General features: G+C 44.4%; 1 protein-coding gene across 3 annotated transcripts in view; it reads left to right on the top strand.

Annotated features, from left to right (window-relative positions):
- ARHGAP33 (Rho GTPase activating protein 33) overlaps positions 1 to 25,986 on the top strand; it is a 1,138,731-nt gene that overhangs the window by 893,508 nt on the left and 219,237 nt on the right. For all 3 annotated transcript variants that reach the window (XM_069604876.1, XM_069604877.1, XM_069604878.1), the window contains one exon: positions 5,333 to 5,440. In XM_069604876.1, the coding sequence (XP_069460977.1) occupies positions 5,333 to 5,440 (108 nt within the window). The remainder of the gene's footprint in view (positions 1 to 5,332; positions 5,441 to 25,986) is intronic.

Genomic DNA, 25,986 nt, shown 5'->3' with positions numbered 1-25,986 from the left:
TCAATTGTACTTTCGGGTCTACAAATAGTACTGTGTGCCACACGCACCCGTTCTGATCTGTTCCAATCAGGACTACTCTTTTGTCTGAAACTACTAGTCCTTGCAAATCTAATGACAATATTGTCCCTGTGGCACCATGGGTCGGAAAATAAAATTGGTGGGCGCTCGCCAACATTTTGTTGCAATTTGAGGCCCTGCTTTTGCTAGTACCTTGATGTCATAGACAAATATGTCCGGGACCACAGGAACTCCACAGACTACTGACTCCCTTACCATTGCATGGATTATAACCACTGCTCGAGCTACACAGATCCCTGGAGTGGAACACACTGCCCCTTGATCTGTGAATGATATAGTTACATTTTTTGGTTACTGAGCAAATCCCTACCCAACAAGTTAACAGGGGAACTCTCTGAATAGAACAAGGGGGCTCGTACTACCTTTCCTCCCACTTTTATATCCAGCCCCTCAGTGTATGGAACCGTAGTAATAGTCCCAGAGGAACCCTGCTTTTCAAGAGTTTTACCTGATAACGGAAAGTTCCCCTCCATTATGCATGATTTAGTTGCACCTGAATCTACCATAAATATAAATTGCTTGTTTCCTATTTCTGCCTCCACCAAGGGCTCCTCTTCAGGGTGTGCGTTTGTCAATAGGATTGGACACGCAAGTGCTCTCTGTGGGCTGTCGTAATCAGAATATGTATGCGTCCCGGGAAATGAAAAAGGGCCACCCCGCCATCGTAGCTCCTTGAAACGGGGCTCCCGTTCCCCCTGCTATCCTGTTAAACTGTCTTCCCTCACACTGCTGCGGTTGTTGCCCACGTAGCTCTTGCCTGTCAGCCCCATAAGGAAACTGATTTTGACCCCCCCTTGCCCAAATTGCGGGTGTCCCATTCCTTGAGGCCCATGGAATCCCTGCCCTGGAGGTGATGGTCCATAATTAAATCCCATCCCAGACCTGTTCCTGCATTCCCTTGCGAAATGCTCCCATCTCCAGCAATACCAGCACTGTGAAGTTCCCAATCCTCCTCCCTGGGGCCCTACCCCCCCAAAGCCTTCTTCTCTTACTCCTCGTAATCCTCCTCTTCCCCTTGGTGTTCCTTCATAGTGCCAATGTGGGTTGGGGTACTGCCACCCCCCCCCGACCCCATTGCCACTGTCCTCCTTCGGCCCATAGTGCCGCAATTGTGGCATTCACAATCTGTTGCGTATCTCCTGTCCTTTCCCCCTGAACCGGTGCTTTCACCGGTGCTTGGACGACAACCTTATTTAGTTTCTTTTCCACTGGTTTTCCCTCGCCCGTTTGCCGCCTCTGGGTGGTCTCCCTGTCCCGCTCCTTGATTCTCTTACAATGGTAGACTATTATACTTTGTATCTCTGCCCACCCTTTGGCTTCAACTCCCACAATTTTATCTAGTGCCTTCTGGACTCTTTTGGTAATCCCCTCTTTACGATAAAATAGAAAAATGGGACTGAATCGTCCCATTGCCCTCCTGTCTTGTCCACATTTCTTGTAACTTAAGAATAAACCTAACTGGGTCCTCATCATCACCCATTGTGCACTGCATCAAAGAATGTAAGTCAGGGGTATCTGGGTACATCTTTCGTAAGGCATCCCAAACCCTTGCCCTTACTTCATTAAAGGCTGCTCCATCATGTTCGTTATTTGCAAGAATTATCCCAGGGTACCCAGCCCTTACCCATATGTCCCCAGCCTGATCTCCAACTATGGCGACCAGTAAACTCTTAAGGTCTCTTAGGGCTAAGGCTACCCCTGCTGTTTGTTTCTCAAATTCATAGATCCATTTACTGGGTCCGGCTGTAAGATGGGGGAGCGCTTTAATCAAATTATTTGTGTCCATTTGAGGCCATGCACATACTGAGTTATCCCTACTTCTTTATGTATAAGAGGCATCTGCATGTCTTTTTTGTTTTCAACCCCTGTTAGGCAAGATTGTATGTAGTAATCCTGTGGGAGACTACACCAGCCTTGTCCTCTTGGTAATAGGGAACCCAACCTTTGGTATAGGCTTGTACTACACAAGTTGGTAGAGTGAGTGAGCACCCAGTCTGATCTCAAGAGGGGTTTCTCATTAAAATTATTTATTAATTTAACAGTCAGTTTTTAAGCAAGCTTGCTTTAGAAAGGGTCAAGTTGCAACAATTAAATACACTCCAAAATTACACTCCTTCAGTTTCAATTAAGTAAGTAGATGCCCCTTTGGGATGAGACACACACTTCCTACTCGCCCAGGTGACTTCAATAGTTAGGACACTGTGGACATAGATATATCACTGGGGAACACTTAAGTGCAATACTGGAGTTATGGCAAAAAGGAAAAAGAGGTTAGGGGAGGAAGCAACGGTAACAGGTTCTTATGAACAGGTAAGCACTTTAACAATCCTCCAATGAACTATAGGTTAACCCGCTCCCGGCAATACAAGTAACTTATGTATAACCTTTATAGGGACAGATGAACACAAAGTCAAAGGGTCAGAAGTCTGCAGGGAGCCAGGACAACCAATGTAATTTGAGCAAAGTCTAGGGGAGCTGAGGCACTTCTTGAAGATGGCACAAAAGTCTTGCACAATTTCAAAATAGAGTTTGTAGAAAATAAATCGCTGTTGGGCCACAAGCTTTAAGACTTGTGAAAAGCAAAATTGCAAGCAACTCTGCAAAAGGCAGCCAATGCAAGTCTCAACTGAGAGCAAGCAAGCTACACACAAAAAGAGGTAAGTACCCCTAGTTACACAGTACCTTAAGTCTGAAGAAAAAGGTCCAGCTGGCTTCTGTTCCTGTTGTAGTCCTGCAGATCTTGTTGTTCCTGGACCTCAGTCGTGGGGACATGAGGGAGGACGTCTGGGGACTCCATCACTACGGTTTGAAGGTCGGCGGTAGCAATGGGCACCCTTCAGATCAGCGGCACTTTGCAGTTTCAGCTATTCGCAAATAGCACCACTGCGATTCTTGGACACCTTATGGGCTCCACTTGCTTCTGGGGTCCAGCATTCTTTTGAGGTGGCTCAGGCTTGGGAAGTCCTGCTTCGAGGGAGTCCGGTGAATCTTCCTGGAGCTCGGGTCCGGCTTAAAGGCGATACACTCGCCCTGGTGTTCCTGTCCCGTGGCACTTGGTTCCTGCCGCAGTGAAGAAGTACAGCCAGCAGAGAGAGTGGTTCCAGGCAAGTTTGTCTTGGGGTTGATTGGTCCCACCAGCCCAAGGGGAGAAGCCGTCCTTTCCGGGCTTCTCTAGTTGATTAGAAATACAGAGCTTCAGCACTGCAGCAGGGCTTCACTGGTCAGACCAACGGTCCTGGAGGGTGCAGCAAGCTTCTCTTCCAGTTTCTTCTTTGGTTCCTTCGTCCAGTGGTAGACTCTGCCTTCCTTGCAAAAGACCTTGACTTTTATGCAAGTTTCTCCCATTAACTCGCAGCCTAGCTGTCACTCACATAGCAAGGTGACTGTCCTTGAAGGGCAGCCAGCCAGCCAATCACCTTTGAGTGCATTCCTGTAACCCAGGAGACTAAGCACAGGGAGTTTCAGGAACCTCCCTCGCTTCCTGCCCTGCAGACACGCTGGAGCCAGCGGTGGGCTTCTGCAGTGAACCCCACAAAAGACAAAACGAACAAAGGGACCAAACCTGGTTTGACGCACAGAGTAAATCTCAAGAAGGACCTTTCCAGCACGAAATGGCGAAAAAAGAAGACTGGGGCCCTTTTGACAAAATGGGCACCCATTGGTGCAATACTGCAGGCAAAAATGCACACTGGTAGGAAAAATAAACCACTGCCACCAGCCATTAATTGTAGAAAGGGTAACATAAAAATGTTACATGAGAAAGTAGACAAATGGGATACTAGGTAGCCCTTCCAGCACTCCACATAAGATGGTGTGTGCTGGGTCTACAAAGCAACAAAGGTAAGTGAAGTCAATTTCACTTTAATGCTTAAACAGTAGTTTATCCAAGAGACGGTATTTAAACCTAAGGACTTCTCTGTGACACTGAACTGAAGGTTCGGTGTGTCACAATACAAAAAGGTGATGCCTATGGAGTTTGTCAGACTACAAAAACAAAGAGAATACAGAATCCAAATCGGAGAAAAACACATGGGCGAGTGAGAAAAAGGGCTCACTCACTCCAAGTTTAAAATCAAAAAAGTCCAGGGGAGGAATTGAACACTAAAATAAAAATTCTCCCCAACAATCCCTTTTTTTTAGTATTTTTCTGATCTGTTACTACCACCATTAAATATGGTCGATTTCTCACTTTATCCCTTCCCACTGCCTCTTGGTTTCTCGCCGCCTCCTTCCTCGATCTCTTTCTTGCCCTGTCTCTTCATTATTTCTCCCACCTTGATCTTCCCATTAATTATCCCTTGCTGGTTCGACTTCTTGTCCCACAACCGTCCATACCCTCTCCCCATCATCTTTTTCAACACAAACATTTCTTATTGCCCCAGGGTTGAATCTAACCAAAAAATCTCCTACTCTTATTTCTGGTGCTACTTCTCCAGGTTCTTTTAACCTGACCAGTCTTTCCTGCAATGCTCTTAACTTGTTCATATCTGCTTGTGAACCCCCTGGGTACACTGATGCTACGGGCATGTCAGCGCTTGTGGATGGGTTATATGAAGGTGGAGATGCAAAAGCTCTTGAGTCTCCCCCGCCGACCTGCCTAGTTGCTGATCCTAATGATACTGTTGTCGACAATTTCTCTACCACTGGAGGCTTATAGACTGGATTTGTATACCCTACTGCAGGTTTAGGTGTTACGGGGTATATCACCTTACATTGGATCTCTTTATTATCTTCCTGGTCTTCCATATCCTCGAATAACTGCCAGAGATCTAAAATCTTTTTCTTTTTTTGTAACTTCTTTCCCTTATACTTTGCTGCTAAAAAGATGCACTTTTTTTATAGCATGTTTTTGTTATGGGAGCCCTGCTCTGGCCACGAACACCTCCTTCCTTTGTTTCCAACACCCATTGTCTACGATATTTTTCTATCCTGTCACAGTACAGTGGCAGGGCCACCATCCTCCACAACATTGTCACAAAATCTCTCACTGCATTGTGACCTCTGTTGTTTTGGTGCCTGTGGTTCATAGCTACAGACACACTTCAATGGCAGCAACATATTTCATAAATACTTCGTAATATAGCATAACCTAATATTTCTGTAATCAGATTAAATTGTTGCTGCTGTGACCTGAGCAGTTTATCTTGTGTAACGACTGGAGTACTTATTCACAGGGTGATGTGGGTCTTATATTTGCTTTTTCATTGGGTTTTAATGTCTGCAGTCTCAAATTAACAAGGTGATATTTTTACAGGACGCTGGAGTTTCTCATGAGACACTTGTCCCGCCTGGCAACACATTCCACCGTCACCAGCATGCATGTTAAGAATCTCGCCATTGTATGGGCTCCAAATCTCCTGCGGTAAGAACGTTCACTCAGCCTATGCTACTGCTGGTAGTCGTGTGGCCATGCTTACTTTCTACATGTTGTTGCTCCAGAGTGTGTGCACCATCTGCTGCACTTATGCTACCTTTGCTACATCCCATAATCTTCCTTCCTAATATGCTCTATGTGTGTGGATTCTGTTAGTAATCGAGCTTTGCTGCCTGCTGTGAGGAGAGGATTTCTTTTTGCTGCGTTACTCCCATAGATTTCAATGGAACATTGTATCTTTTTGCTATTGTCCGCTTCCTGACCTCATTTTATGGATGTAAGTAGTGGAGCCCTCTGCTTTAATAATCTTGTTTTTGCTCACTTTTTATGGGGTGACCGATCAGTCCCTAAGACTTTCACTACTGGGAGACCCTGTCTCCCTTAACAGAATCCTTGTTATTTTTTAAATACACACATCACCTTACCGTTAAGTGTGGTTTGGACACTGTGTTTCCCTATAGCCTTTTCATTTGAAACTTTGGTGTTAGACACAATGTGTTCAGGGTGGGCTGGTGGCAGTGGATATTTTCTACTTTATCTTTACTTTTTACTCACTGCATAATGCAATTTTGAGTACAGTATACTATAAAATAGCAGTGCCACAATATTTTCTCCTGTCCTTTGGCAATTTTGTTCCTTGGTCTTCTTCCTGCCCTCTTGATGTCCAGAATTGCCATAGATGGAAAGCCATTTCCAGGGAAAAATGGCAGTCTGTGTGTGTGGCCGGATGTGGGGGCTGGGTCTTTCTGGATCAGGTCCACATCCAAGCCAAAGTGTCTCTGTTGCTGGAGGCTGTCCATGATAGCACCTGCCAGTTTGAAGGTGCAGATCCAAATCTTGGATAAAATGAGGACTCCTGCAGCCATTCGACAGGTCATTATTGGAACCATCTTGTCAAAGCCCCGGACCTCAGCCTAGCCTGGAGGTCCCCGGAGGTTGGCTGATCCATGGAGGTCTTCATCCTGTTGTGCAAAGGGTATCCAACTGTCCAGTCTCTAGTACCGCCTTGTCAGAGCCCGAAACTTGCAACTAGCCGGACCCAATCCTGATTTCGAAAGTGACCTCTGCACCTGCGGCCCCTGGCTTTCCTTTGACTAGACCAAGTCTAAAAGTAAGTGGGGCCAGCAGATTCAGGAACCCCTGAACTGGCTGATGAAGAAATGTGAGTAAATGGGGTGAGTTTACATACCTATTTCTATCCCGTTATCCCGCTCTAGGGTTGTACGGGCGTAAAGTCCTAACCCTATCTCCCCCTTGTTTGGCTAAGATTAGTACTGGGCTGGTCAAGGATTCCCCCTGTGTTTCCCCTTGAGTGGTGGAATTGAGAGCAAAACCAATAAAAACTGTACTTACTTTTATTTTCTAATTCTGGATCATTTACCTGCAACCATTGGCTTTGGCAACTCTTATTCACGAATTGCATTGTAAACCCTCCTGCAAAGTACATATTGTTGTACCAGTGACTTCTGGGTCTAACAGCGCATGACTTACTGGGACCTTGATCTCAGTTTTCATCTGGGTGTTCCAACTGGTTCTAAGCTGCTAATTGTTCTGTTTCTCACTTGCTGTACCATACACAGTTGCTTAAAGTGTTGCTCTTACCATTGCTTGACTATTGCATAACTGTCTTAAAGGTAAAGGGTTGGCTTTCTGTTATCAGAGCCCCCACAATAGTGAATGTATATATGTGTATGGTAGTAGTAGTGTGACAATGCTTACCTGATGTTTTCATTGCTAATAGTGTATTCAAAGGCCTAATAAATAATTGCATACTTTTGTACATTTTCTTTCTAACTTAAATTATTGGAGTGCTCTGTGCTTCTCATTGTAGCCCTAGACCACTCTTGCACCCTCCCGAGTCTAAGCATTACTGCTTTACTACCCTATCTTGATTGAGTTTGGCTAGACATCAGTGTATTCTCCCTGTTCACTATAAATGGATGGCCTCTCAGAATAGGCGCGTTCGGAAAGATTTCTCTTTTAGCAACTTTCCCTCCATATTCTATGGACCCCCAAACATGTTGCTTTTGTTTTGAACCTGTCCTGACTTTTTACAGGGAAGTGAATGAAGCCTTCAGCTCCACTTCTCTGACCTTTTGCTAATTTTGTTAAGGGGAAACTGATCAGTCTTTCAGACTATCAGTACTGGAAAACTGTTTCTCTTTTGTCTTTTTACCTTTTAGGTCACTTTTTTAACAGTGCACACAGCATCTTACAATGTAGTGGGCATACATTTGTATCACCCTAGTGTTTTACACTTGGGATTTTTTGTTACATTTATATGTGGCTAAAGACAAGCTGGAGGCAGTAATGACATTTTCTTTTTTAAATTTTATTTGCGAGCTAAGTAAGCGGTAAGTTCTCTCGGTCGGGTTTTCACAGTACCTTACAAGGAAGAAAAAGATGCAGCTGAAGACTTCTGTTCCTTGCAGTTCCTGCAGATCTCGCTGTTCTTGAGCCTCAGAGGGAGGACGTTGGGGGACTCCTGCACTGAGACTGGTCAAAAAGCTGGCAAATGGCAAATCTTCAATTCTGGTGGCTGTAGACAAGCACAAACTGGTGTCCCTCTCCCTGGTTATTCGGTTTCCAGCAGCACTCTGAGGAAAATACAACCAGCTCTGAGAATGTTATCTAGGTGGCGTACGGGTTGAGTTGATTGGTCCCATCAACTCAAAGCGAGAAGTCGTCCTTGAAGGGCTTCTCTGTCGAGATGAACTTGGCGATTCGGACCTGCAGCAGGGCTTCACCAGGCAAACCAACGTTCCAGGAGTTGCAGCAGCCATCCTGTTGCAGCTCGTCTTCGGTTCTTTCGTTCCAGTGGTCGACTCTGCCTTCCAAGCCAAGATACTCGCCTTTTATCCAGTTTCCTCCCATTCATTCCAGCCTAGCTGCCACTCACCCAGCAGGGTGGCTGTGCTTGCCGGACAGTCAGTCAGCCAATCACGCCAGAGTGCATTTGGGTCTCCTAGGAGACTAAGCACAGGGAGTTTCGGGCACCTCCACCCCAGACACTCAGGCGCCAGAGGCGGTCTTCAGTCCTGAAGCCTGCCAAAGGCGTAGGAACAAAGGGACCAAACCTGGCTTGGCGCGCAGAGACAAACTCTAGAAGGACCTTTCCAAAAAGAAATGTAAAAAAAAGACGACCAGGACCTGTTTAAACAAAGGGGGTTCTGACGCCATCTTGAAAAACATGGCTACAGCGATTTAACGCTACAAGTGTTCGTGGTCTGGAAAAATCATGGTAGTTCGTTGTAAAACTACTGCCACCAGCCATTTCAAGAGGAAAGGGTAGCATTGGACTGCTACATGAGTTTCTAGACATAGGGGATACTAAGTAAGCGCTCCATTGTAAGATAGGGTGTGCTGGGACTGGGAATTTGAAAAGACTAGTAAAGTCTTCTCCTGTATCATTGCACTGAGGGTTCTGTGTGACACAAATGAAATGATGATACCTATGGAGTTGTCTAAAACTCCATAATCAAAGAACACAAGAGTAAAACGCATTCAAAATAGACTAAGGGACAGGAGGATTTAATCTACCCCTGGATGAATCTCCTTACTCCAGTCGGTCATACATTCTGGAGAGACCATCAGCCTTTTGGTGATTACAGCCTGACCTGTGTCCAATGGTAAAATCAACCCCTGTAGGCTGATTGACCATCTTAACAGTTTAGGATTTTCCCCCTTCTTCTGCATTAACCACCTCAAGGGTTGGTGATCTGTCTGAATCAAAAAATTAGATCTATACAAGTATAGTCTAAACTTCTTCAGAGATCAAACCATGGCAAAACACTCAGGTTCTATAGTTGCCCACCTTGTCTCAGGTTCCTTCAATTTCCTAGTGATGGAGCAGATGGGGTGTTCCCTACCTTTCTCATCCAGCTGACTCAGAATTGCACCTATACCTGTATTGGATGCATCTATTTGCACAATGAAGGTTTGGCTATAGTCAGGAACTCTTAAGACTGGAGCTTGACAAAGGGCTCTCTTAAGTCCTTCAAATGCCTTGGTGCACTCCTCATTCCACCTGACCTTCTTGGTGAATTTGGGTGAGGAGACCACATTCAAGGGAGAAGTTATGGACCCATAGTTCTCTATGAAGTTCCTATAATAACCAGTGAGACCTAAAAAGGCTCTCACTTGGGTTTGAGTAGTAGGGGTGGCCCATTCTTGTACAGCTTGTACTTTGCTAGGCAACTGTCTTATTTCACCTCCTCCTACCTCATGTCCAAGGTAGACCACTTTGCTCTGACCAATTTGACATTTACTTGCCTTTATGGTCAGATGGGCCTGCTTAAGAGCCTGCAAAACATATCCTAAGTGGTCAACATGTTCTTTTCAAGTGGGGCTGAACACTGCAATGTCATCCAAGTATGCCATGCAGAAGTCCTCCATCCCATTCTGAACTTGATTAACCATCCTTTGGATTGTAGCAGGTGCATTTTCTAATCCAGAAGGCATAACCTTAAACTGGTAGAGGCCTGCTGGGGTCGAAAATGCAATTTTCTCTTTGGCATGGTCTGTGAGGTCTATTTGCCAATAGCCTGACGTTAGGTAAAATGTACTAAGGTACTTGGCTGAACCAAGTTTGTCCATCAGCTCATCTGTCCTAGGTAAAGGATGGGCATCAGTCTTTGTGACTGCATTTAGAGCTCTATAGTCCACTCAGAATCTCAACTCCTTGGATCCTGCCTTTGGCACTAGTACAACTGGAATAGACCGTGGACTGATAGATGGCTCTATTACCCCGAGATCAAGCATCTTGTTGACCTCTTCCTTTATGTGGGCTCTTACATGGTCTGACATCCTGTAACCTCTGCTTTTAACAGGTAAACAGTCACCAGTGAGAATATCATGCTGGCCCCAAGGGGTCAACCCTGGTGATAGTGAAAACAAAGGGCAAACTGATTTAACAGAGATTTACACTCCTCCTGTTGTTCCAGTGTGTCAGGATCCCATGGCACTTTTACACATGTTCTAAGAGACACTATACTAGAAAATCCGCATTTAAGAGATTACACCATCACATACATATGTAGAAGCATGGTTGAATATGGTATAGATGTTAATTCTGAATTTTACATTAGATTTTGTAAATACATTTCCTTAATGTTAATCTAATCAGGAAGTGTCTAATTTCCCAAGCCAAGATGGTGAGTCTGTTCCACAACAGTGATGAGAAGTGCTGTGAGGTAATTTGGAACTTTCACCAGGATTCTAAACTGCCTTTCATTCCAGTTTCCTTAGAGGAAGGTAGTAGTTAATTTAGCACGGAAGAAAAAGTAACTAAATTTGAATTTGAGAAACTATTTAAGAAGAAGTAACTCTTAAGAAGATAAAGTAGTTCAAGAAGAACTTATCCTGCATTGAAAGTACAATCTTCTATACAGATGAAGCAAGCTAAGTCCATGAGTGGAATATGATTATATTTATTATTCAAAATGACATTTACAAGTTCAGTCAAGAAATATTTTTTGAACTATAATTCTACAATGCAATGAACTAAATGTGCTCTAGCTTGAGTTGTTTTACCGTCTAAGTGAATGTTTGGTTTTTAGTAATTGCGGTTGCAGTTGTTGTTTCTCTAATTTAGCGTTTAGTATAATAAATGTGCTGAACTTTGGTCTATATTGTATGATAGTGTTTTTACTAAATAGAGTTTTAAAAATACTAATATAGTACTAACCTAAAGAAAATATTTATTTGAATTTTCGCGTGTGCGTGACATTCGTTTTTGAAATTTAGAGGAACGGACCAGGAGACGTGTATCTGATGTCCTTCTTTGTTTATATTGACTTCCTGGTTGTGACGCAGGAAATATCTTTTATAACCCGTTCCACGGCAGGCGCGGCATCGGGGAGGATACTTGGATTTCCTTGGTGCGTGGATCTTTTCCGGATCGCGTGTTGTACGCGTTTCCTTTTTGTGCGCGGTCATCTTCAGCAGCGTGTTTCCGTTCCGGCATGCGCGGTGTGCGCGGCTCCTAAACAGTGCGCGGTCATCTGCTACAGCGCGGAGCTTTTCAAGAGTGCAAGGTGTGTGCAGCTTCTCTTCAAGTGCACGGTTCATTTTTTAAGGCGCGTTTGGATAAGAGACGAGTATATTTTTCGTTCGCTTCGTATTTTTATAGAGCACATTTTCATTTGAGTTTCCTGAATCAATTTCAGTCAAGGTATGAGCACGCTATTTTCCGGACTATAATAGAAGCCTATTCCATGTCAACATTTGTTCCTCAGTTAAAGTGAAAGTTACCAAGAAAAAGAATTCCATAAACAATTCATTGTGATTTTGGAGAAGTTTACAAACATTCAGTCAAAGACATTATTTTCCAAGTCACATTTTTGAAGTATTTTTGGACACTTTAGCTTCATAATTAAGACTTTACCAGTTCCAGATGAATAACCAGTAGAGAAGAGGTCTGCATAGAATACCAGAGAAGATCTGCTTTTGTTTTGTTCTCCATTCCCCTTTCCCCTTTGGTTTGCCAGTTTAGTAATTAAATCTTTTTAGATTGTTGAATTGGCACATCTAGGGGGTCTGGTCGGCCAGCATCACTCCTGCAGGAAGATTCAAGATTGAACTTTGACACAGTGTCAGATTAGAAGAGAGATTATCTCCTCCCATCTAAAGGTTGTCCCCTGAGGAGGTCAGGTAGAGGTTCACTCTCCTCCTCCTCTTGAGCAGAAGCTAGAAGCAAAGCTCCCACTTCTAGTCTAGAGGCTTTTAGATGGTTGGTGTAAAAGATCCTGGGGGCCTCCTTAAGGTTGCCTAAGTCCACCAAATAGTTGACCTCTCCAAGTTTTCCCACAACCTTGAAGGGTCCAATCCATTTGTCCTGTAAGGCCCTCTGCCTTGTAGGTACCATAACTAGAACTTGCTGTTCTTGAGTAAACTCAACCAAGTTTGCGTTCTGGTCATGCCAATGCTTCACCAGAGCCTGACCTGCTTTCAAGTTATCAGATGCTTCTGTCATCATGTGTGTCATTCTCCTCCAGAGACCTAGCATATAGTCAGTGACTCTCACTGGCTTGGGGGAATGAGCACTCTCCAACCCCTCCTTAATTAGGGCCAACAGACCTCTAACTGGATGACCATAGAGGAGCTCAAGGGGACTAAATCCAACTCCCTCCTGAGGGACTTCTCTATAAGCAAAGAGAAGGCATGGCAGTAGAAGGTCCCACTTTCTTCTAAGGCGTTCTTCTAAAGCACCTAACATGCTCTTCACAGTTCTATTAAACCTCTCTACCAACCCATTCGTCTGGGGATGGTAGGCAGTTGAGAACTTGTAAGTCACTCCACAGTTTTTCCACATGGCCTGCATGTAGTGGGATATAAGATTTGATCCCCTGTCGGAGATGACTTCCTTTGGAAAACCTACCCTGGTAAAAAATACCAAGTTGGGCTTTAGCACCTGCCTGAGAAGTAACAATCCTCATAGGTATAGCTTCAGGATACCTGGTCGCATGGTCTACCACAACCAATATAAATCAATTGCCTGAAGAGGTTGGAGGGTCTAAGGGACCAACACTGTTGCTTCCTACCCTCTCAAAGGGGTCTCCCACTAGTGGGAGAGGTACCAAAGGTGCCATGCTCTTGGCACCACTCTTGCCAGATGTCTGTCAAATGTGACAGCTCCTGCAGAATCTATCTACATCAGACCCCAACTTAGGCCAGTAGAAATACAGAGAAAGCCTTTCCTTGCTCTTCTTAAAGCTTAAGTAACCAGCTAAAGGAATCGCATGGGCTTACTGTAGGAATTGTTCTCTTGTCTCTGGAGGCACTACAAGTCTGTTGTAGTCCCCTGGGATAGACTCAGTAGGTTCACTGTAGGACAGGCCATCTTCTCAGTACAACCTGTCCTTCCCTGGCTCTTGCCCATCCAGCTGGGAATCTGCCTGTTGACAAAGTCCTTCAAGAGTAGGACACTCTTTGACCTCTGCTGATGTGTGCCCTACAGGGGTCACTTTCTGCCAGTAAAGACAGCAGCTCAGGATGGTCTTTAGGACCCAGATCTCTTAACAGGGGGAAGGTCTTATTCCAGCTCTGAATCTTCAGCAGCTGATTCAACCTTTCCTGGTTTTTCCTCACACTCGGCCTCAGCTGGTGGAGCAGTCACCGGTGTGACTTTGGACAGTCCTCTCGGGGATGTCCTTGTGGGTTGCACAGGAGTGCTCTCTAGTTTTTCCTCGAGACCTTGGGCTTCCCATTTGTCTCCTTCTTTGAAATAGTAGTTAGTAGTTCCTGTGGACTGGGTTTTATAGGTTCCCCTGTAACAACCTCTTGAGAGTCTGTTAAGATACTCTCTCTGGCCTTCCTGTTTCCTTTTACTAGGAGGCCTAGGGGTGCTTGATACAACTCCAAGAGTTTTTAAGTCACTCCCCAGCAGGACTCTCCCAGGCACCTCACTTTGTACACCAACAGGTATCTTGACAGTCATGTTGTTGCACTGGATGAGAGCTGGTAGTATTGGAACCATCTGGACAGGGCCTCCAGCAAGCTTAGTGAGACCTTTGGGGGCCTTAGCACCACCCTCAGGTTTGAAAGATATTTCATCCACCACTGTAATGCTGGCCCCAGTCTCTTTAATGGCAGGGGTCTCCTGACCATTCACAAGTACACTGTCCACGTAGTGTTCTTTTGTGTTATCTGGAATTGAATTATACACATCTAAATTCTGCTGTTCCCACAGACACAGGGACAATAAAGAAACACTGGCATATGCTCCAATGGGGTCTTCAGCCAGTAGTTGAAAGTTTCCACTTGCCATATGTACTTCTCCCTCTGGGGAAAGGCTAAGGAGGCAGTGTGGACCCCTGAAGGTTTACCCTTGCATCTGGAATCCCCTTTCACATGGTCAGTTGACCCACAAGCATAACATTTTCCAAATGTTTTGACAAATGGGGGCTTTTGCTGACCTCCCTCTGGTTTGGCACCAGAGGTTTCCCTAGCCTGATTCGGTTTCCCTGTGGCTTACCCTTTTTCTGTTTGGGACATCTTTTGGATTGCAGGTATTAGAATTATCTTTGCCATCTTTCTTTTGCTGCTTCCCTTTATCCTTTTTCTGAGTGGCCCCAGAATTCTTGTGAGTAGCCCTGTTGGCAACCCACAAGTCAGCAGCCTTTGCTAATTTCTTGGGATCAATCTCTATTTAGAGTCAGCCAAATGCTGTCTCAGCTCAGGAGAGCAGGCATCAAAAATTATTTCCAATAAAAACAGATTTCTCATTCCTTCAAAAGTGTTAACTCTGTAACCCTTTACCCAACCATCTAAGTTCTTCAAACATTCACACACCCAGGTAGCCCAATGGGTACCATCGTGCTTTTTGAGGGTCCTAAACCTCTTAAGGTACTGGGAAGGAGGTTCCCAAATCTAGCTATCAAAGCTAGTTTCATATTATTATATTCCAATATTTCAAGTTCCCCCACCTCCACGACAGCATCAGTTGCAACCTGGGGGAGCCTAGACAAAAGCCAAGAATCAACTGATTCCCTGAATCCCATAGTTATACTCAAAAGCAGCCAACCAATCCAAAATATCAAGTTTCACCTCATACATACTCACAGCTTCCTTAGGCATGCAAGGTCCCTTAGGACTGGAAGATCTAGAAGACTCTGGGATAGAACCATTTTCAAGAGACAATTTCTTCATTTCAATAGCATGATGCATTTCCATTTCTCTGAGTTTGATTTCTTGATGTTTACTTTCGGTTTGCATTTGGAGTCTTTTGAAATCTAGTCTCATTTTTTCAAGAGACACATTCTGGACTCAGTACTGGACCTGTTAGGGTCCCTGTGGCTAAAGGTTGAAGCCTAAGAGCTTATTGAGGTGCAGAGGGGCTCACGTCCTGAGACTCCTCTAACTCTTCTTGCTCCTCAATAACATTAGAGTTAAACTCTGAATCGTTATCATCCCCATCAACATTTCCCACATTTGCTGAAGGAGTAGGTGTAACGGACCCACTTTTCAGACTTTGAAAATCCAACAATCTTTCAATCAATTCATTTTTCTTTCCTTTAACATGGTGATTCCTGACCGTACACATATCTTTCAGTTGATCTACTGTTAGAATGATCAGGGCTTCATGTCTGAAGTTATCCATATCAGGCATGATAAAATTGCTTTTCTAGTGGTGCTTAGCCTTGCGAAGGTTACTGTTTGAACAAAAGTAAAGCCGGACTCTCAATGTAACAACTCTACAAGTTATCCTCACCGCCTGCCACCAGTGTTAGGCAAGGTTTGTATGCAGTACCCTCTGGGACCACTACACACAACTAGGACTTCAGGTGTGAGCAAAACCAAGATTTGGTATAAGTCTGTACTACACAGAGTTGCTGAGCAGCCTGGCTTATCTCAAGAGGGGAATGTGAGCTGTAATGATGTTACACAGAGGTCTACAATCACAAGTATTCAAATAGACTTCTACTCGATGTTTCTTGGTAAAACATTTATTAATTTATTTCACAGTCAGTTATAAAACATCCACTAGAAGGAGGCAATCTATATTACACAACAATATACTTCAATACTTCACACGATCAGTTTCTGAGACATTTAAACTACTTTGAAGGAGGAGCAAAATGGCATTCAGAGTATTTGAAGTAGGAGCAAAAAGGTAAGGATAATAAAAAGAATAGTACAGTTACTTTTAGACCGTGCAAATAGTTTGAGTTCACCAGAGGAGTCGATTCAATGCAATAGGTTAGGCCAAAGTCAATGGGCTATAGTTTTGTATAGGATTAACAGTTCTGGTAGTTAAACGGAAAAGTCTCTGACACGGTTCTCGGAAGTAATTTGTAAAAGAAAGGTTCATATGTTGGGCCACAAGCTGACTAGGCCTGCAAGTTGCCAAAGTTTCAAGCACTTTCGCAGTGAGCGGTAAGTTCTCTCGGTCAGATTTTCACAGTACCTTACAATGAAGAAAAAGATGCAGCTGAAGACTACTGTTCCTGGCAGTTCCAGTACATCTTGCTGTTCCTGAGCCTCAGTCATGGGGACAAGGGGGAGGACATCGGGGGACTCCTGGACTGCACTGGGACTGGTCAAAAAGCTGGCAAATGGCAAATCTTCAATTCCGGTGGCTGTAGACAAGCACACAAACTGGTGTCCCTCTCCCTGGGTATTCTGTTTCCTGCAGCACTCTGAGGAAAATACAACCAGCTACGAGAATGGTATCCAGGTGGCTTACGGGTCAAGTTGATTGGTCCCACCAACTCAAAGGGAGAAGTCGTCCTTGAAGGGCTTCTCTGTCGAGATGAACTTGGCGATTCGGACCTGCAGCAGGGCTTCACCAGGCAAACCAACGGTCCAGGAGTTGCAGCAGCCATCCTCTTGCAGCTCGTCTTCGGTTCTTTCGTTCCAGTGGTCGACTCTTCCTTCCAAGCCAAGAGGCTCGCCTTTTATCCAGTTTCTTCCCATTCATTCCAGCCTAGCTGCCACTCACCCAGCAGGGTGGCTGTGCTTGCCGGACAGTCAGCCAGAGTGCATTTGGGTCTCCTAGGAGACTAAGCACAGGGAGTTTCGGGTACCTCTCTCACTTCCTGCCCACCCCAGACACACAGGCGCCAGAGGTGGTCTTCAGCCATGAAGCCTGCGAAAGGCGTAGGAACAAAGGGACCAAACCTGGTTTGGCACACAGAGACAAACTCTAGAAGGACCTTTCCGAAAAGAAATGGCGAAAAAAGACGACCGGGACCTGTTTAAACAAAGGGGGCTCAGTCACCATCTTGAAAAACATAGCTCCTGCGATTTCACGCTACCGGTGTTCGCGGTCGGGAAAAATCATGGTAGTTCGTTGTAAAACCACTGCCACCAGCCATTTCGAGAGGAAAGGGTAACATTGGACTGCTACATGAGTTTCTAGAAATAGGGGATAGCACTCTATTGTAAGATGGGGTGTGCTGGTTCTAGGAATTTGAAAAGACTAGTAAAGTCAATTTCGCTTTACTTTCTCTGGGAAACAGTAGGTTATCCCATAGAAGGTATTTAAACCTTGGTACAGCCTAAAAGGCTTCCCCTGTGTCAGAGCACCGAGGGTGCTTTGTGACACAAATGAGAAGATGCCTATGGAGTTGTCTAAAACTCCATAATCAAAGAACACAAGAGTAAAAGACATTCAAAATACATGAGAGAGTGGGGAAAAAAAGGAGTGTGCTCTCTCCAGGTAAAAAAAAAAAAAAAAGTCCTCAAAATCAGGAAAGTTGCTGGGGTCTCTAAGGTGAAGGGAATTAGCACATTTATGAGAATTCTCCCTAACACGTCTGCATCAGTGCCTTCTGCATTTCTTCACTGCGGGTTGCACTCTGCTCCTGGAACCGTCCGGAAGAATCCTTGCACATGCAGTTCCTGGGCATCTCTCATTGGAACCAAGAGCGGGAAAACCTACCTCCAGCGCATTCGTCTCCCCCTTTTCTCCTTAGAATAAACCTTAGATTAAACTTTGGTTATTTCATTCCAGCACTTTTTGTTCATAGTGTCTAAAAGCCACTGTATTTGATAGATAAGAACATAATTGTACTTACCAGTAACTTTGGTCAATATCTTGTGGAACGTTTCACCAACCAAGAACTATTCTTACATCAGACAGTTTTCCCAAGAAGTAGCTTTGTGACCTTCGGGCACAAGGCCACATTCATGGTAGGGATTGGATTTATAAAGTTAGGGTATATTTCTTGGAACTTGGTTCCATTCTACTGCATCATTACTTACCTTCTTTTTGTTGAATAAGTTATTGAATGCATGCCTAAGAACCTAATGGCGACTATATGTATATGTTTATAATTGAGTGTATTGCAATATTATCACCAGCTTGTTTAATTTCCTACTGTGTGTTTTGGGCCTCTAATAAATATAGTATTTCTGTACGTACCTGTCTAAATTGAATTATTGTGTGCTTCAGTGTTTGGACTCATTTTGGACCACACTCACACTCTCCTGAGAATAGCCTTGACTACTCTCCACTTTTACCTTGATTGTGTTATGGCAAACCTTGGAGTTACCCTGTTCACTATAACTAGAGTGGTCTCCTGAAATCTGTCCACCAGTCCAGAGTCTAGAAATCAATCTAACCCCCGAGGTTGATTCTGAAAATCCATTTTAACACCGTCCTTTTGACTCTTACTGCTTTGGTGTTCAGATTGTTGAAACTGATATGCTACTGCTCCTCCTGATATAAAGCCTTTTTCTGTCCTGCCACCCCCTCTCCATGCTACTGTCCATGTATATTAACAACCCCTGTGGTAGTGGTGGCATTGTCCAGCATTTAATCTGCTAATTTGCTCTGTTCCAAAGTGTGCCAGCTCATCTGAATGTAAGCTGCAATATAAGCTTGGTGTGCTACTTGTGGACTGTTGGGGCAGAATTCAAATTTGGGGGTTCTGATGACCCTTTTTAGGCCCCCCTAAAACTTTTTTTCCCTTTTATTTTTTTGGGGGATATCGGACCTATTATTGTGGTCAGAGGGACTTCTACTGAAAGTCCCCTTGCCACTGCAACCCTTTCTTAGAATATGGTACTGGGTTGAATGCCCATAAGGCTTTGCCCTAGGCGAGTTATGGCACCCTATATTTGTTTGCGGATTAGGCTGGTGGAAGGTGTAATTTAATTTCGGCTTCCCCAGGGGTGCAAGCTGATTTACCATATTGGTAGCCATTGGCCACTTCAACCGCAATTCTCCATTGCTTTAAACTGGGGCTGAATTCTGCTTGGCTTCATCTTGTCCTGGGGCTTAAGAAGAGGGTCTTCTCTGAGGTTGTTTGCAACTTTCCATTTTTCAACTGTAGAGAGAACTGGGTTTTGCTTTCCTTTTCACTACAACCACAGATATGCCTACTGACTTTGTCCTTTATTCCTTGGGGAACTTTGACTCTGATGGGTACTTTCTTCGACAGTGACAAATCTTCGATTCCTTTCGGGGCGCCTGGAGTTTAGGTGCAAAGACTAGAATTTTAGCTGGTACTCATGATTTTCTCTGCATGTTTAAACTCCTGCATTACATTATTTTTTTAGGAAATGCCTTGTTACACTGTTTTACTTGTTGTTATTTATGTATGTTACAAGTCCTGCTCCCAAGCCTTGTCAGGGAGGGGAGGGTGAACAACTTACCTAGGTTCCTGCGTGCGGTTAGGCCTCTGCCCAACCTCTCATAATCTGGAGAAGAAGTGTCATGGTGGCCGCTGAGGAGGACCGACAGAGAAGTGAGGCCGGGTGTTAGGCGAAGTTTGAATGCACTACCCTCTGGGAACAGTACAAACAACTATGACTACAGGTATAGGCAACCCAACCTTTTGGTATAAGCTTGTACTACACAGTTTTAGTAGCGTGTTGAGCAGCCAGGCTCATCTCATGAGGGGAAATGTGAGATGTAGTGGAGTTACACAAAGAGTCAGTTACTGGTATTCAAATAAACTCTTACACTCAAGGTTTCTTGCATGAACAATTAATAATTTATCAGTCAGTTATAAAGCCTTCTTAAGAAGGCAGCAATAGAATTGTAATGTGAAAACCGCAGGTGTCCACAACCTTGTGGAGCACTCCTGTCCCCTGCACACCCTGTATTAATTGTAAATACAAACAAAATATTACTAGTGTTTTTAAGTATAAAATTTAGAAAAGCAACGTTTTAAATCAAAGAAATATTTTAACAAAAATGTGTCTGGGTAATTCTTTATATAAAAAAGATATGTAAATATAAATGTGTTCATACATCAAGATGAATTCAAACTATTACATTCTCCTCATAGTTTGATTTTTTTCAATTAGTACACCATTGGTCAGTTTGCGCAGATTTTTCAGATAGACATTAGCATAATCTGGATCAACCACAATTCACACATATATAACATAACAGTCCATTAATACTAGTCATATGTGTTAAGGGTATTCTTGGATGCCTTTTACTTGATGCGTTTCGGGGCAATAGTCTAGCTGCAATTTTATTCACAGTATATCTACAGAGTATAATAGATAGATATTATTAGTTAACATTATACTGAAACATCTATCTCTGTCATGTCTTAATGGCTTGATCCTTATAATCACCTTGATGTGTGATCTGCTTATTTTTGTAATTCCTTATACTTTAAAGGTGTGCTCCCAATAGGCCAGTCCTAAAGAAAACCGAAAAAACTAAGGTGAGTCCAAAGAAGTACCAAATTGCAGATTAAAAATAGGTCTAAAAAAAACCTAAAATTTCTCATCAATTCTTCAAATTAAAAAATGGTGCCAATAGTGACCTGATTCTGTTATAGTCACAGTAATGTGGGGACTTGCTCGCTTTAGCCAGATAACCTGTAAACATATGAGTAGAGAGACAGCCTATTGTAACTATTTCATAATACTTAGTCTAACTGTATAGTCTTTAATAGGTAGACGGTCCTTACCGTATGTTCTTGGTAATGGGTGAATGGTAGGGTCTCCCCTGGATCTCTATATTCAATCCGCATGAAGTGTATTCATAAATCCTCACCTAAAGATATATTTCAGGTGTGTGTTAATATTATAGCTAATTCGCTAGTATTCCCTTAGTTGGAATTACTCACAAAGACAAAAAACGTTGTCTTACCTGTATGAGGGTTCTGGAGTGCGTGCTCTTTGTGTCGAAAGCCTTGCAAAATGGCGAAAACAAAATGGCTGCTGTTATTAGAGTAACAGCGTGACGTCATCACGTAATTGCGCGATGACATCACTTTTTTACAATCGGGCGCTAGGTATATTTTTTAGATCTAGATAACGTGTAGATACATAATGAGCTCCTAATAATAATTTGGCATGTAGTAGATGACCAGACATTGTTAGTATCTAGTCACAATACTCAGTGTGATTCTGATAATGTTAGAGAACATAATGAAATGCCAACAATATGTTAGTCCATTAATGTCAAGTACATGGGAAGTTGAGCATAATAAGCATACTCTAGTGAAGTCAGAACTATTTTTTAATGAAGCTCTTTCGAGGATACTGGAAGGGCACCAAAATTCAAATTATCTAAGTTGAATATTTCTAAAAATGGTTAGAAGCTGAACATAGTCTATTAAAATAAAATCAATCACGGTTATAATGAATCAAGAGGGCATTAGCCTATTGAATTGAATGACTCTTGCCTTTTACTTACTGCCGCCCGAGAGCTGCAAAACTACATCCCTGGATTCAGTGGCTTGGTCAACACAGGCTGCCGCAGAGGGAGAAGAGTGCAGCTCTGGCTGGCAGTGTCCGCTGGAATTTGCACTTGCAAAAACACCCACTAAATCACCAGGCAATGGTTAATTAATTCAAAAAAAGCCTTTAGAGGGACCTTAACAGGAAAACAGCACTAACCCACCATGGATCATAATATTTAGCAAAGGCCCTCAGATGAGGCCAAAAGGAGGCACAGCAGTCCCCTAGGAATGGATGGGCTTTTCATGCCCACAATCCAACCAACCAGAAGGGGTGGGGTTTACATGCCCTTTGAAACCTCTAGGCCCTTCCCAAGTCACACCCCATGGAAGCTATGTAGGTCATTTGACAGGGTGGGTAACCAATCCTGGGAGGGTGTGGTGTATTTAAGTAAGTGTGTGTGTGTGACCAGAGGAGGTGAGTGCAAAAGGAGTGCAGATGTTATTGGAGAGAGGGGGTCTTTGGAGTGTTTGTGTGTATGAGTGACGAGCGAGTGAACTAGCAGTAGAATAGGATTAGTTGGAAGTGGAGATAATAGTAGGAGTAGTAGAGTAGCAGTTAGAAGGACAGGTAGTAAGTAGCAGTAGTAGCAGGAGCGGCTGTAAAGAGTAAGACTAGAGGGAGAAGAGGTAGTAGAGTAGCTGTGGTGTTAAAGTGATACTAATGATACTACTAGCAGTAGAGTGGGAACAGTGAGAGGTAATAGTAGTAGTGCGCAGTAATAGTAGAGAAACTGGACCACTGAGAGAGAGCAGCTGAATAAGGAGTGGTGCTAAGAACAGAGAGTTGTAACAAGGAGTAGTAAAGGCATGGAAATAGCATACGAAGGAGGAGAAGATATGATCGGAGGTAGTAGGCAGGAGGGACAGTAGTGAGTGGAAGAACTGAGACGTAGGGCGAGTAGTAAGATCAAAGGGTGGAGGTAGGATGGCGGCGTGTGAGTTGAGGGACAGCAGATGGCGGTAGGAGAACATCTTGGGGCCCAGTGCAGAGAAAGGCCAGGAGAGACTGTGTGTGGAAGGAGGCACCAACCCATAACACCCTAAGAATACAAAGTGGGGCTAGGTCTGGGACAACTAGAATACTCCTTGGAGGTAGCTGGCCACCTACTTGTAGCCTAAACGAAGCATCACAGACCGTAGGAGTCTCCTGTCGATCTATTTAACATTCACATTATGGACGCCTGTGCTAGGGAGGAGCGAAAGGCCCGGGTAGGTGAGTTAGAGAGGACAGCCCTAGCCCCAAGATCCTAAAGAACCCAGGTCACTTTTCTTTTAATTAGTACTTTATTTTTGCATGTAATAACATCAACAATCAAAAACAGAAGTCTGGTTCGCCCGTCCACCCCCAGTTTCACTGAAACATACATGGATCTAGGCAGCACATAAGAATCACAGTATTAAGCGTGTGAGGCATTAGTTGATATTCTCCACTTTGTAAAATTGTATCAGTCTGCGACATTCATCAAATAATGAATATAGGGACCCCAGATTTCAGGGGGACGTGCATGCATGGTAGAGTCCTGATAAAAGCTGTTTCCATGTCATGACAGTATGCAATGTCCTGAAGCCACAATTGTGCGTTGGGAGGGCGGCCCCTCCCCATGTTATGGCTACCCTTCTGCACGCTAGGACTAAGATCAGTCCCGCCAGTCGCCTTGCGGCAGGCTGCAGGGGTTTTGTACATCCCAGTAGCGCGATAAGGGGGCTCCTCTGCAGAGGCTCCCCAACTATCAGAGATATCTTGCACAGCACCTCTGACCACAACAGATTGAGACTTGGGCATTCCCACGCCAGATGGAGGAAACCGGCCGGGGCATGGCCACATCTATTGCATGCCTCTAGAATGGACTGAAAATGTCTGTGAAATTTGGCTGGGGTGTGATATGTTTGGTGAACAAAGTTAAAATGAATAGGTTTGCATCTGGAATTGAGGGAAACCTTCTGAATCTGCCTCAGTGTGTAGGTCCAATCCTCTTCTTCAATGGAGTCTACCAGAGCTGTTTCCCACCTTTTCCTCTAATTGTCCATCCCTCCCGATCCCCCCCCCCACCATCCGGTCGTTATAGATTTGTGAAATCAACCGGCCCTCTCTCTGCATTTGAATCACCCCGTGTAATAGCTGCCATACTGGCGGTTGTGCTGGGAATGAGGGAAAGAAGGACTCAAACGTGTTTCGAAGTCGAAAGTACAGAAAGATGTCAAGGGCAGAGTCGGCTCCTCTTTCTTTTACCAGTTGAATTGTGAGAAACTCCCCGTTTACAAACAGGTCGCCTAGGGTCTCTATTCGTAACTTGTCCGCCCAGTGTAGATATGCTCGCTCGTTATGGGCAACCCAGGGATATATTAAGCTGGTAGTAGGGGTGAATATCTGCTGGTGACGCCACACTTTGCAGCTATTTTCCGCCATATCATGTATGTAATCAGGACTACATTTAATGTATCTGGTGGGACTCTGAGCTCTCCGATAATTACTGCCCTCAGCAAATTAGGAGTCATCAAGGCTCATTCGACTTGGACATGTGGACGCACGAAGTGCATGGCATACCAGTGACCTAGGAATTGTGCCTGTGCTGCCCAATAATAGCGTTGTAGCTCTGGAAAAGCTAAGCCACCCTTTGTCGTTGGTTGTATGAGCGTTGTGTAAGCTACTCTTGCCTGTTTCCCCGCACACAGTAGGTCGAGTCTTAGGCCACGCAAGCGCCAGAAGAAGCCTCCTGACAATAGCAGCGGAACGTTTACAAATAGGTATAGGAGTTTGGGTAGTACGATCATTTTGCTAATGGATATACGCCCAAGTCGCATGAGCGGAAGGTGTCGCCACCTAGCTCTGTTTTCTCTGAGCGAGTCAATTGTCCTCCCATAGTTATCACGAAACAGTTCTTCGAGGTTCCGGAAAACATCACCCCAAGGTACCCAACCCAACGCCAGTGGATTCCCTTTGAAGGTCAAATTCACCCCGGTATTCCCCGGGTTTCTGCAGTGAGGGGGAACATCACAGACTTGCTGTGGTTGATTTTAAGACCAGAGAAGAACCCACATCTAAGCAGCTCTTGCATCACCGGATTCAGGTTCATTTCTGGGTCGCTAACGAAAAGTGCCACATCGTCAGCATACCGAGAAATTATTAGTTTGTGTAGTCCCAGACTGAGACCTCTCTCAATTTGTCGTTCCCTTAAGCCTGCAGCAAGCGACTCCATAGCGAGCGCGAATAGAATTGCAGACAGAGGACAGCCCTGTCTGGTCACCCTTTGCAGCATGAATTGGGTTGATCACTCTCTCCTAATTATGATTTTGGCTGAAGTGTTCTTGTAGAGGAGAGATTTTAGATTGATGAAATAGGTTGCTAGTCCTACATTCCGAAGCACTGCAAAGAGATATGGCCATTCCACGGAGTTGAAGGCTTTTTCGGCATCTAAAAGACCAGCAACTGCCTGGGTCGAAGGGACCAGATCCTTTATGTTCGTTCTTGAAAAGGCAGCGTAGGCAGAACAAAGTATTTCGTCCAGGTATGAAGCCCAACTGCTCTGTCAGTACCAACCCAGGCATCAATGGAAGCAGCCTTTTAGCTGGGATTTTGGCGAAGATTTTCTTGTCTACATTTATTAGGGAGATTGGCCTATATGAGGCACTGTCCTCGTGCGGTTTTCCAGGTTTGTGTAGTAAAATCACCTTTGCTTCACACATTGTGGGGGGCAATACACCTTTTTCGATCGCCTCCTCGTATGCACCGAGGAGGAGTTGTCCCAAAATAGGGGTGAATGCCTTATAAAATTCTCTGATTAGCCCATCGGGACCTTGTGATTTAGACCCCGGGAGTTCCCCGATTGTTGCAAGTATTTCTTCAAGAGTAATCAGCTTGTTAAGGGATTCTCGCTGGCCCTCTTCCACCCAGAATAATTGCGCGTCTTCAAGGTAGCCGCGCAGGGCTGCTGGGTCTCTTGGGCATTTGGAGTTGCATAGCTCTTGGTAGAAGGCATGGAACACCTCTGCTATGTCTTTTTCAGAGTGTACCAGTCCCCCCTGTGGGTTCTGTATGCATTCTACGAAGGGTGGGCGTCTGTCAGTGGCTATCAGCCGTGCCAAGAGCGCTCATGGCTTTTGACCTTTGCCATATTTTCGGACCTTTTGTACCCTCGGGACAAGAAGCAGATTTCTCGATCTGCGTTTGTCCTGAATTTATCTAGGTCCTCACGAAGTTGAGCCAGCGTCTGTGGATCTCGTTTGTTTGCGTATTCCCCCTGTAACACTTTAATCTGGGTCTCCCCTTTGCTGTGTTCCCTTATAATAAGTTGCAGGATCCTGTTTTCTCTGGACATGCATACGCCCCTGACATAGCACTTGAGCAACTCCCATAAAACTGCGCCTGAAGAGACCGATCCC

The sequence above is a fragment of the Ambystoma mexicanum genome, chromosome 1p, assembly GCF_040938575.1.
Source record: "Ambystoma mexicanum isolate Mex_15411 chromosome 1p, UKY_AmexF1_1, whole genome shotgun sequence".
In the NCBI taxonomy this organism is placed as follows: domain Eukaryota; kingdom Metazoa; phylum Chordata; class Amphibia; order Caudata; family Ambystomatidae; genus Ambystoma; species Ambystoma mexicanum.
Note: the sequence above shows the minus strand (reverse complement) of the source record. Positions and strands in the feature narration are given on the sequence as shown.